Source organism: Lampetra fluviatilis (assembly GCF_964198595.1).
Source record: "Lampetra fluviatilis chromosome 45 unlocalized genomic scaffold, kcLamFluv1.1 SUPER_45_unloc_2, whole genome shotgun sequence".
NCBI lineage: Eukaryota > Metazoa > Chordata > Hyperoartia > Petromyzontiformes > Petromyzontidae > Lampetra > Lampetra fluviatilis.
In genome coordinates, this window is record NW_027620426.1 from 93,342 (window position 1) to 106,351 (window position 13,010).

Here is a 13,010-nt window from a genome sequence, read left to right on the forward strand (position 1 = left end):
TGATAGCTTCCAGGGGCTTCCTAATATTGGAAGAGCGTTCCAGACGGCCACATCATCATCATCACCAACACCATCACAACCATCACAAATCACCACCGTCAACATCCCCCACTTCTATTTAAAGCTTTCGTGACTGCAGGGATTCATCTTCTTGGTTCTTTCGGTAAAGTCACGTAGAAGGGAAATAATAAAAAAAATATTATAAAATAATTCTCACGACGTTTCTTCACCTGAGGACGGCTGCTTGCGTTGAAGACCTGTCTTCCCGACAGACCTGTTCTTCACCTGAGGACGGCTGCTTGCATTGTGGCCGAAACGTCGTGAGAATTATTTTATTATGTTTTATTTTTATTATTTTATTATTTCCCTTCTACGTGACTACCGAAAGAACCAAGAAGATGAATCCCCCACTTTCTCATCATGCAGGCACCTCATCATCACCACCACCACCACCATTATGTAGTGTAAGACGAAGGCTTTCACGACCAATATCCATGGGAGGTTTTTTTCGGGGTTAGACTGCATAAATATAAATGTGTCGTACTCCAATTATTGTAGGTTTACTCTCCAACACATCAGTGTGCTGAACTATTATCTAATTGGCACGTTTTGTATGTGACAAGCCCCTTAATAATTGGCTGTATCGGGTGATGGCGGGTTTAATAACACACATTTATATTTGCACAATTTTACCCAAAAAAACCCTCTGCATCATCATGTTTGTACATACGTAAAACTTCTTTCGCACAGTATGCAGCCAACCGCGCTAACTGGAGCATCCCACGTGAGTGAACTGCAGTTGAACAACTAATGAAGCAATCTTTATTATTAAAAACATTAATAAAACAAACACAGGGCGTACAATTAACACGGCTATCGGAAATCCAGCATTGAGACAATCATCAACTATGATTCTAGGCGTTTACAACAACTTTATACACACACACAAGCCAAAATGTTCTATCACTCAATGTGGGTTGCAGGGACTCCGGGAGAGAGCAGGGGAGTGCCTCGGCACCAATAAGAATGTTTATCTGCTGCTATACATTTCCTTTCATAGATACATTAGTGACCTAAGAGTTACATCTATTTAACACATAGTAGTAGGGCTTTCTCGACTAATGTTATCCATAAACGGGTTTCTTTGGGTTAAATTGCGTAAATATAAATGCATATATTTAAACCCGACACAGCTAATTAGTAAAGGGTTTGTCACGTAAACAGAACGTGCCAATTAGTTACGAGTTACAGCACTAGTTTATAGTGTAGTATACTAGTTCAGCACTAACCGGTTGTGTTGGAGAGCAAACCCACTACGACATTTACAATTGGACACATATTTACGTGATCTAATCCAACACACAAAAAAAACATCTTATCGATATATATTATTTATTACCAGGCAAGGCTCCACTAAGCTACACAGCTCATTTTTCAGAAGCGAGGTGGCTATCTTGAATGGTCGCAGCCGAGTGGATTCTTCAAATAGAAATATCTCGCAGTGGCCAAATACTCTTAATCATCTAACTTAAAAACACCACTTATCATACTCTTCGGTTCTTACGGAAAAGTCACGTAGGTATAAAATAAAATAAACCACGACGTTTCGGGCGCAACACAAGCGTCGTGATTTATTTTATTTTATACCTACGTGCCTTTACCGAACGAAACAGAAGAGTATGGATACGAAAGCTTCAAATCAAGATTGAAGCACTTATCAGTTATTATAGACCAATTCAAACCTTATTGGTCACCCCATGACCTTTATACATCTCAACGTTCATCCTACAAAGTTGCATCACAAGGGAGAAACACAATTAAATAGACACTTTTTTGCCCGTATCGGGACCCGAAAACTCAATTTCCCTGTACAAGAATACGGGTAAACTGTATGGGTTGAGAGCTATGCTTGATTTACATTGCCTGTGCATCGACTGTCTCCTCATCTGAGCTAGTAGTTGTGCACAATTGGCATTGCCAGATCTAGCCCTCCTCGAATCGATATCCGGACACTCCACGGAAGATGTTGGGGACATTTCGATTTAGATCTTTCGTGACTTGCAGGGATTCATCTTCTTGGTTCTTTTGGTAAAGTCACGTAGAAGGGAAATAATTAAAATATAACATAATAAAATACAATTCTCACGACGTTTCGGCCACAACGCAAGCAGCCGTCCTCAGGTGAAGAACAGGTCTGTCGGAAAGACAGCGTCTGAATGACAGACCTGTTCTTCACCTGACGACCGCTGCTTGCGTTGTGGCCGAAACGTCGTGAGATTTGTATTTTATTATGTTTTATTTTTATTATTTCCCTTCTACGTGACTTTACCAAAAGAATCAAGAAGATGAATCCCTGCAGTCACGAAAGCTTTAAATGGAAATTGCTGAATGTGATACATGATGCGATACATTTCTTTTTAAATATTGCAAGCAAGCAATCACCATCTTCTAGAGAGTATCTGGCGACATTTAAATCATGCGACATTGAACATCACGTGAAGCGTTCGTGTTTTATCCATCACGATCGGGTTATCGCTCTTAAACAAAATACAGTTAGGCTCGCGATTATCCGCGCGTGCGGTTGATCCGATTTGCGAATGAACCGGCGCACACAGATTTTGACATAAATTACAATGTAAATATCGCGGATAAGGTTTTTTTTTTTGGATAATAAAAAAAATTAACCCATTAAAACAAAGTTTTTCACTATAAATCCTTTATATGCGTGGCATCGGTTTCATGTTATTATTAATTTCTGTTTTTCTTGAGTAAGAGTTTCATTTTTATCACATTGGTATTTTAAATTATTATGAAAAAAGTGTCAAATTTTGGAAAAAAAAATTCCCAAAAATAAATTGTCACGCACAACGAGTCGGTGTGCAAAATGTCAGCTCGATTGGATCACGGGAAGTGGGTTAAAAAACGACCGAAAGATTTGCACGGTCGTAAGTGCGCAAGCAAGCAAGTGAACTTAATATAAAGGATTTAAAAATGTCTGGATTACAGGCAGACCTCGCTTAGCACCACTACTCGCAAAACTGTTTGTTCCTTACAGAAGTGAGCGTGAGCCGAGATCGGCACTAACAGGGTGCCACTGTACCGTTGTGAGTTTGGGGATTAGCATGTTTCCAACGACATTATTTCTTAAGTGTGCGGCTTCAGTAGACCTCGCTTAGCACTGCTACTCGACGCATTCGTTCATCGTTCCCGTGAGATGGGAGCGCTAACTGAAATCGGCGCTAACGGAGGGGGCAGGGTTTCTATAAACTCTATTTAAGACCGGAAGCAACAGGAGAGCTTCACCATTCTTGCCCGATGAAGCTGATTGTAATTATCAGCGAAACGTCGTACTACTCAAATTTAAAATGCTGTTGATTCTCTCTTCAGCACACCGGTGGGCTAAAGAAGTAAATTAATTTGTCCTTTGAAAACGTGACACATTTTTTACTGTTTGGCCGTGTTGGGTGGTGGAGGGTTACGACACATTTATAAATAACGCGATCTGACCAAAAAAACTATATTATGAATAATGTTGGTCGCGAAAGCCTACGTGTTAAAATAAACTAAACTATCAACTATTTTTTATTTTACCAAGTAAGGCACTACCGAGCTTTTTCAGAAGCGACCTGCCATAAGAAACGCTAGCAGCTCAACGAAGTGGCTTATCATCACATGGAAATTTACAGTAGCCAAATAGTCTTAGAAACGCATGTTTATAAATGTGAAGGGAAAACCCAGAGGACCCGGAGAAAAATCCATGCGACTACCATGGGGAGAGACACACGCAAACTCCAAATATGCAGCAGGTGTCAGGGTCACGGGATCGAACCCACGACTTCCTGCATACCAGGTGATGGAATTAACATCTTCCTAGCCACCGTGGCATCCATTGTATACGTGGGGCATAGCGTTCCAACTTGGCGTTATTTATCTCGTACAAGCGATTTGTATACGAGGGCTTCGATGTGGGCTATCGGTAATAGTGCCAATAACACTGGTCAACAAAAAAACTAAATTTTTTTTCTGGCCTGGATTTTTGCAGCTGTTTTAGACTAATTTCAGGGTGCTGATTCCAAATCTGATTTCAGATTTGCTCTATCACATCTCATTTTTATGCTATCGGCATACCCCATTTTCATTGATTTTACCCGAAATTAACTCTGTCACTTATGATTGCAAGTTGTTGCGAGTCAGTGACTGCTTTAGTGTTAAAATATGGTGCTGTATTTTTAGGATAGTGTGTTTATAATAACATTTTATGTAGATATCCACATTTATATAATATTTTTCTTCTGCAGTTTTTATTGAAAATGCAATATTTAATATCTCAAAAACCTGATGTGATAGACAAAAACGGATGCCAGTTTTGTAATCAGCACCCCAAAATTACCTTCAAACCGTTGGAATAACTTATGCCAGAAAAAGTGTGTTGACCAGTGTAATAATACAGGTAGGAAACTATAATCTCATGAATAAGAATTGTTTTCATTATTATAACATATGTACCGTACTCTTATGTGCATTCTAACTGTACTAATACACAATCGCTACCACAAATCGTGATAATCAAATAGTGGTGGGGGTGGTAGTGGGGTTCTGGTTGGCTCTGAAGTCATGCCTCACTCTCTTTGGCTGAGTGAATGATGGGGGCCGGGGTGGGGGGGACGTTTCCTCGTTCGTAAGAGCTTTGTAGATTTTTTTTATTTCCTCGTTTTTTAGTTTCTTAAACATTATTGGTTTAAATAATCTCCAGGACAAAAGAGCGCTCGTAACGAATCGGTGTTCCACACGATTGCGCGATAAGCGAGGGCTTCCCTGTATTCGATTTTTGTACATGTTTAGTTAACGGTTTCAGAAGTGCCCTGGCCATCACAAATGATAGACAATCAACCAGAAGTGGCTCATATCATCATCACCACGTGAATATTTACAGCAACCAAATACCTAGAGACCCATAGATTAAACGCAACTAATCTTACTAATAGGGTTTTTCCCCTTTTTTCTGACAACAAAACTGACACCTTTTGCAAGGAATCATGCTTACATTAACCACAATACTTGCAGTCAAATGCAAACAAAAAACAATACTCTGATAATTTATGCATTGTCTTTGAAACTGATTGGTCCACACCAGAGACAGCTTTCTTTAGAGCCTAGTCTCATATGGTGTTCGACGAGATGACGCCAAAAGGCGCACAGTTCAAAGACAACGCACTACCAGAGTAATGAGAGCTCGGGGTGAGCAGCTACATCATGGGACCTTCCTTTGCCAGTACCAAAATATACTAATAGGGTTTTGCCCCTTTTTTCTCGCAACAAAAAGGTGTCAGTTTTGTTGCCAGAAAAAAGGGGAAAAACCCTATTAGTATATTTTGGTACTGGCAAAGGAGGTCCCATGATGGAACTAATCTTGTTATTTTACCAGGTGTGAGGCCCCACTGAGCTATGACGTAGCTCTTGTTCAGGGAGCGACTTGGCAATCACAAATGATAGCAGAACAACGAGAAGTGGCTGATATCATCAACACGTGGGCATTTACAGCAGTATCCCAATACTCTTTAATCGCCTCATTCACCGGAGTGTTTTGCGTTATCCGAGTTTTAAACTGGGCCGAACTCCCCCTTTTACCCCCCCCCCGTCTCCCATATAACCCTCATCTCATGGAGAATCGGCTGCAAAGACAAAGCCAGCAACCTCAGCTTTGGTAGGGACCACACCATCCGTTTGCCCCGGTATAATCATAAAATACTTAACCCCCCTTTCCCATTACCGATGACGTCTTGCAAGTTTGCAGGGTGGCTGTGTGGGTATTTATTGTTTATTGTAACGTTCTGACCCCCGTGCCCATCCCGAATCGCCAGCGGGCTCCGTTGTTAAAATATAAATAGCGTTAGTAAAATATAAATAGTTTGGTTAGTTTTCTAAGACATTGTTACTCACCGCAGAGAGAAGCGTAGTGGCACGGAATGCCCCATCACAACAATAGCCAGCGCCAAGAACTGTGCCACACGCGTGCACATGCACGCTGTCGAGTCGTCCTTGTGGGACGAGCCTTCGGTGTACTGATAAAAGTTATATGACGTACGTCATCGTAATGGAACCGGGAGATAAAGTGTGAGGTTAAATATTTGAGGCGGCTTTTGTGCTCGCAAACGGTGACATCGTCCACTGCCACTTGATAAAGTCAAACCTAAAACTATAAACATTTTTTGATGTTTAACCAGATAGATGAAAGGCTCCCCGCCCCCAAACTGAGCTACGTGACTTTTTTCAGTAGTGATCCAGCCATCACGAAGGATAGCTCAACCAAGTGGCTTATCCTCGAGTGGATATTCAGAGTAGCAGCCAAATGCTCTTATTAAACTCGCAGAGATGTTCACTATGAGACCTCCTTCACCAGTGGCAAAATATAGTATTAGGTTTTTACCCTTTAACAGATGACGCCTTTTGGCGTCATCTGGTCCAACACCAATGGAGACTAGGCTCTAAGAAAAGCTGTCTCGGGTGTGGACCAATCAACTTCAAGGACAGTGCATATCATTATCATCATCAGAGTTGTTTCTTTTTGTTTGCATTTTGACTGCTTGTGTTGTGGTTATTGCAAACATGATGCCTTGTATAAAGGTGTTAGTTTTGTATCAGTTTAAAGGGTAAAAACCTAATACTACGCAGAGATGTTGATTCTAAATGTGGAAGAGGAAAACCGAAAGACCCGGAAGAAAAAATATCCACGCAGTAACCACCACGGGGAGAGAGAGAGATGCACAGGCTCCAAATATAATTAAAAGTGAATAAAAGTAACAATGGAAATAAAATAAAATAATAAATCATGACGTTTCGGAGGCAAAACAAGTCTCCGTTATCAGGTGGGACCGTCACAGCCAGATTTGATGTATTGATATGTATTGATATTGATGTATTGATATGTATTGATACAGCAAATCTGGCTGTGACGGTCCCACCTGATGACGGAGACTTGTGTTGCCTCCGAAACGTCGTGATTTATTATTTTATTTTATTTCCATTGTTACTTTTATTCACTTTTAATTAAATTTTTTACCTACGTGACTTTACCGAAAAAACCTAAGAGTATCATCGTTAGGGTCGGGATCGAACCCGCGGGGACCTCCTGTATTCCAGGCGAGGCAGTTAACATCTCCGGGCCACACACCCTCTCCGAGTTCCCAAATTTTAAAAGGGGGAGAATGTTTTGACCTCAAATGTTGTGGCAGTGAGGTAACATGGCAACTGCAGACCGGATGCACACTGGGGCCACTATAAGCTGCATGGCACCGATTTATACAACTCAAGTTTTGGAATCGTCATATTGAACGTTTGTTTCGGGTAGACCTTTAGAACTGCTCTTCGTGTTTGGAGTTTTTCCCTATTTTTAGCACGGTTTGGCTCCATACGCCGCCAAAGAAGTTCAACGTGCACGTGTCCTTAGACCAATCGTGGCCAATGAAATACAAGTTGTCACTGGGGCAAATATGAAAAATCGATTATAAAAAAAAAATCTGTTTCTGTAAAACTGGAATGTTGAATTAGCGAGGTTTTAATTTTTTTTGGAACAATTTTGTGCGATGTTCTGCTGGAAATCGATCAACGTGACATCCTGCTAAAAGGTCGGTTTGTCCCCATCCGCCCGCCCGCCCGCCACCTCCCGATTAGCGTGGTTGACTACATATGATACCCAAAGAAGGTCAACGTACGCAAGTACTTTCGCTGAATTTTCCATAAAGTACGCCTCATTTTATAACTGCCCCTGATGGGAATGATGGTGGAGGGACTGCCCATGGTCAATCCCACCCGCACGCCTGCATCCGCGCGTGCGACTTGCTAACCTGTGCACGCCCATTGTAGTTTCGGTGACACAAATATATTCCTGCATAGTGAAGGTATATATTTTTTGGATTAAATTGTGTTAAATATAAATGCGTGCCGTTGAACCCACTACCGCCACCACCAATCAACACACAGGCATTCAATTTAGTTTACTTAGTTTGGTGCACTAAACCGGTTGTTGTGTGTGTTGGAGAGTAGTAAACGCACAAGAACGTTTTACAATTCGAGTTAGCTGGTGTGCGACGTTTCACCAGTCATTACAACAACAACCAGCAGCTTCATTGGGAAATTTGCCAGAATTGTGTTGACACAACTAACCCCTTACCGATTGGCTGTCGGGTGGTGGCGGCGGTGTTTAACGAAACCACATTTATATTTACGCCATCTAACCCATGAAAAAATCCTTTATTACGAATATATTCATGTGCTCATACCGGTTTCACCTTCATTACGGCTCATCAGTACAGTTTAGCCCCGTTGCCCTACCACCACAATGGTGAGTAGCTCGTGTAAACTGTGGCCTCTGTTTGCACATAGTCACTTTAAGATGTTTTTTATTCTTAGGTTTTTTCGGTAAAAAAAAAAACCTAAGAATATGATTCCTTGCAGTCACGAAAGCTTCAAATCTAGAATTAAGATGTTTTCTTGTGCATGTTTTTTGTTTGTTGCGGTTGCACCCGATTCAAGAGCCGAATGGCTCACAGAGCTATACCTAATAAATAAACTTTGAACTTTGCCTCAAGACGCGGTGGCTGGGAGATGTTTACTACCTTGCCTGGTATGCAAGAGGTCGTGGGTTCTATCCCGACCCCTGACGCCTGCTGCTGTATATTTTGAATGCGTGTCTCTCACCCCGTGGTGGTCGCGTGGATTTTTTCCTCGCGGGTCCTCCAACACCACGTAACACACCCAACTCCAAAATGGTGCTTTGGTTCAGCTTCACAGCTAAAGAGAGATGCCAGTTTGTGTTTTCTCTTGTTTAGTTTATTCTGTGAAATACACCTCACCCTTTTAACCATCTTCGTCATCATCATCATCGTTTTTGGCGTATTTTTTTAGTATTTCGTCAAACCTCTTCTGGCAGTCCTCGCTCAGCTTGTGCAAACGGCACTCATCCATAGCCTTTAGAAGGGCGGCAAATGTGGCTTTCCTACCCTTCACCTGCAACCACTTGTACAACATCTTGTAGTTTTGCTCCTCCACGTTGTTTTTGTAATCGTGCTGGATCCTTTCAACGTCTGTTTCCGGAAGACCGGCGTTCCTCATCACGTTCACGAAGGCCACCGCTGAGCTGTCAGCTCGAGCCTTGTGGATTTCCACGAGGTGTTCCTCTGCAAAGGGGAAATGCGTTTGGGTGAAACTCTTGTCACAAACGTTATTGTCAAAAAATGGCCGCCTTTTTTTGTTGGGGGGCTGGTGGTAAGAGGTTGAGACGACCGAAACGAATGTTGAGAACTTGGCTATCCGCAATTTTTTTTTGGCCGTCCGCGAATGGAATTTGGAACTCTGCACGATTGCTGCATCGAGAGAGAAAGAGAAAGTGATGAGAGAGATAGATAATGACGAGAGATAAAGCGATGAGAGCTAAAGTGATTAAATAAAATCATCAGAAAAAGAGATGAGAGAGAACTTCTCAAAAGCTTTAATAGAAGGCATCTGACAGCTGTTGCACGTACGATATTCGTCGAGCCAACATCGGCGAAATTTGCTCTTCACACGAGCATCTCCAAAACGTGTCTCTTTCCGAATACCGAGGGAATAACTGTCAAACCGTACCTCTCCATAACAAAGGCTCACCCTCTTAAGCCTCACCTTACCATATGAATAAAAAGTGTGCTGTACTTGGCCCTTCCCCCCTCTCCAACCATTATATAAACGGAGTGGTAGCTCCTGCAATCTCTCATTTACTTGATACAGCTGTCGTGGCTGTGACGGTTCCACCTGAAGACGGAAGCTTGTGTTGCCTCCGAAAATTCGTGATTTTTATTTTTACTTTTATTAATTTTAATGTTTTACCTACGTGACTTCACCGAAAAAACCCTAAGAATATGAATCCTTGCAGTCACGAAAGCTTCAAATCTAGAAATAACTGTCAAGTTAAATTGTTTTACTTACCCGTGACGGGTATGTTATATCTTGAATAGTCAGTTGGTTGCACCTGCGGGATAAAAACGACGCACGAGAGCTGCGGTAAATCGAAACGATGCAGAGAAACATCTCCAGAACCGTTCTTACTAATCGGAGACGGTGGTGCACAAGCGACGATCTTGGGTCGTACGGCCGGTGTAGATGCAAAGCACACAAACAACTACAATAATGTCACATGCAGGTGGTCAAGCCCAGCAGATAACCGCGTCAGGAGTAGCAAGTGGAGTACAGTGATACCTCGGTTCACGAACGCTTCTGTTCACGAACAACTCGGTTCACGAACAGAAAAGTTCATAAAAATATGCTCCGGTTCACGAACTCCGCTTCGGTTCACGAACAGGAGCCGCGGCCATTTTAATGCTATTTCCAGGTTGTCACATGGTCGTGACTTCCTGTAGGAAGATCGTGGAGAGAAGAAGAGACACAGAAAGAAGTACTGTGAGTACTGTGAAGACACTTTCAGTGACTTTTTGCTTTTTGGTGTGCTTTTTAGCACATACAGTACTGTACTTTACTACTGTACTGTACAATACTGTACTTACTGTATTGTACAGTTCACCCGTTTGAGTGCTTACTGAAGTCATCTCAAGCAAGGTTAGTGTTCTGTCTTTATACATTACTATACTGTACAGTACTAATGTGTATTGTAATTTGTTTCATATTTTTGTGCTTCAAAAACCAAAAAAAAAGGTCAGAACGGATTAACTGGATTTACATTGAACCCTATGGGAAAATGTGCCTCGGTTCACGACCAATTCAGTTCGAGACCAGAGTCAGTTCACGAATTAAGTTCGTGAACCGAGGTATCACTGTAGTATTATCATCGCCATGATGATGTCTAACTTCCGTATTTGTGGATCGGGGCGTTATTGCGTCATCAAATATTGTACTACGCTCCCTGCTCTGGATGACCACTGGAGAGTTTTTAATCTTCCATTTGTGCATCGGGTATCCGCGTCATCTTCTAATGTTGTGGTTTGTGCAATTGGATTATGCCGTTTAGGGGTGTGGACCATGATCAGCACGCGGGTCCAAAAAGTGCCTTGCGTGTCACTTCAAGTGATGATGAAGGACGTTGTTGAGGTCCCCCCCCCCGTGAATGGGGAAGGCAAGAAACAAAAAATACACGCGACCACCATGGGGAGAGAGAGGGAGATGCAGGCTTGACATATACAGCAGCAGGCATTGTCAGGGTCAGGTGATAGAACCCACAACCTCTTCCATACCAGGCGAGGTAGTTAACATCTCCCTAGCCACCGTGGCAAGTTACAACGACAAACACGACAAAAACTGATAGGAGTGCAAATTATCGTAAATGGTAATCAAGTCAACAAATAGTAAATAAGGACAAATTGATAATTGGTTTTTTACCCTTCTATCTGGCAACAAAACTGACACCTTTTTTACAAGGAGTCATGTTTACATAGACCACAATACCTGCAGTCATAATGCAAACAAAAAACATAACTCTGATAATGTGCACTGTCCTTGAAGTTGATTGGTTCACACCTGAGACAGCTTTCCTTAGAGCCTAGTCTCACATGGGTTGGACCAGATGACGCCAAAAGGCGCACAACTCAAAGACAATGCACCATCAGATTATGAGAGCTCGGGGTAAGCATTTACACCATTGGAACCTCATTTGCCAGTAAAAATATGATAATTGGTTTTTTACCCTTCTATCTGTATCTATCTTGTAAAAAAAGGTGTCAGTTTTGTTGCCAGATAGAAGGGTAAAACACCAATTATCATTTTTTTACTGGCAAATGAGGATCCAATGGTGTAAAGGACAAATTGCATAAGTGCATACATTCCTGGCGGTCGTTCAACCATGAATGCAAGCTTAGGGCAAGGCAACCCAGCAGGAGGCCTCGACCACAGACGTGCCGCGGAAGGACCCTCCTGGACAGACAAACCAGCCGTGACACTGCAGGAGGCAGCGGACTCTGCTCTGGGTGGGCCTACCACGGCTGCGGGGACCCCTGGCCCCGCCGCCCCTCCAACCCCACCACAGACACGGTTGCGGGACGCCCTGGACTCTGTTCCTTCGGGGGAACGGGACCTTCGCGTTGGCGGGCCTCCAATAGCGACAGGCGGTTTTGATCCTGTCGCTCCTAAAACCCCGTCGCGTTCTCGGTCTGCAGGGGGGCCGCCGCTCGTCTGGGACGGGCCGGCGACCCGCACGCGTTCGAAGTCCCTTTCTTTTCGTTGATTGTTCTCGTTCTTGTTGTTATTGTTATATTCGTTGTATTCTCCGTTGTCTGTTCAGGGCTGATGGTTGGTGGTCGCTCGCATTACTGTTTCAGCCGAGGACGGCTGGAAATTTCTCTACGGGGGAGGGTGGTGTAATGCGAGCGTAAACGGCCTCGCGGATATGACGTAACAGGTGGGAGGAGTTGGGTCACGTGGGGAGAGAGGAGAGCTTTTAAGGGCAGGAACCGGAAGGGCTGGAGGAGAGTATGGGAATAAGGACAGGAGGAGGCCACGCAGGGCAGGAGGTGGAAAGTGGCGCGATCGCCACAGGTCGAGACTCGGCACCGTTGGCCAGCGGTGTCCGGGCACGGAGGAGACGGAGAGCCAGCAGCGGGGCTGCAAGGAGGGCAGCCGTGGGGCTGCAGGTCGGGGACAGAGAGGCTGAGTGAAGAGCCAGCAGCGGGGCTGCATAGTGAGGCGGCAGCAAGGGTGCAGGAGCGACGGCAGCAGTGGGGCTGTCGAGCGGGAGACGGAGGAGACACTGAGCGAGACGCCGTGCGGGCAAAGTTGTACGAACCACAATAAAGGACAACGGAGACAGACCCAGTGCGAGAGTAATTTATTACACTGGTGTCAGAAGTGAAACGGCATGTCAAAACAGCTCAGAAGAAAGAATATCCCCGCACCATCGTCTGCTACATCTTCCGACGACGACGACCTTCCTCAGGCAGTGGGGCTGCCAACAATGGAGGAGGAAATCTAAGCGGGAACGAGTGGTGGGCCGGGGGTGCAAGAGGTCGCCACGTCGGTGGATCCGCCCACGC

The 13,010-nt window shown here is 43.7% G+C and overlaps 1 protein-coding gene across 2 annotated transcripts in view; it reads right to left on the reverse strand.

Annotated features, from left to right (window-relative positions):
- Positions 1-7,670: 7,670 nt before the first annotated feature.
- Positions 7,671-13,010, reverse strand: part of LOC144953827 (tumor necrosis factor receptor superfamily member 6-like) — an 80,956-nt gene continuing 75,616 nt past the window's right edge. For both annotated transcript variants that reach the window (XM_078884478.1, XM_078884476.1), the window contains 2 exons: positions 9,961-10,003; positions 7,671-9,176 (listed from right to left, as the gene is read on the reverse strand). In XM_078884478.1, coding sequence (XP_078740604.1) covers positions 8,857-9,176; positions 9,961-10,003 — 363 coding nt within the window. In that variant the 3' untranslated portion in view covers positions 7,671-8,856. The remainder of the gene's footprint in view (positions 9,177-9,960; positions 10,004-13,010) is intronic.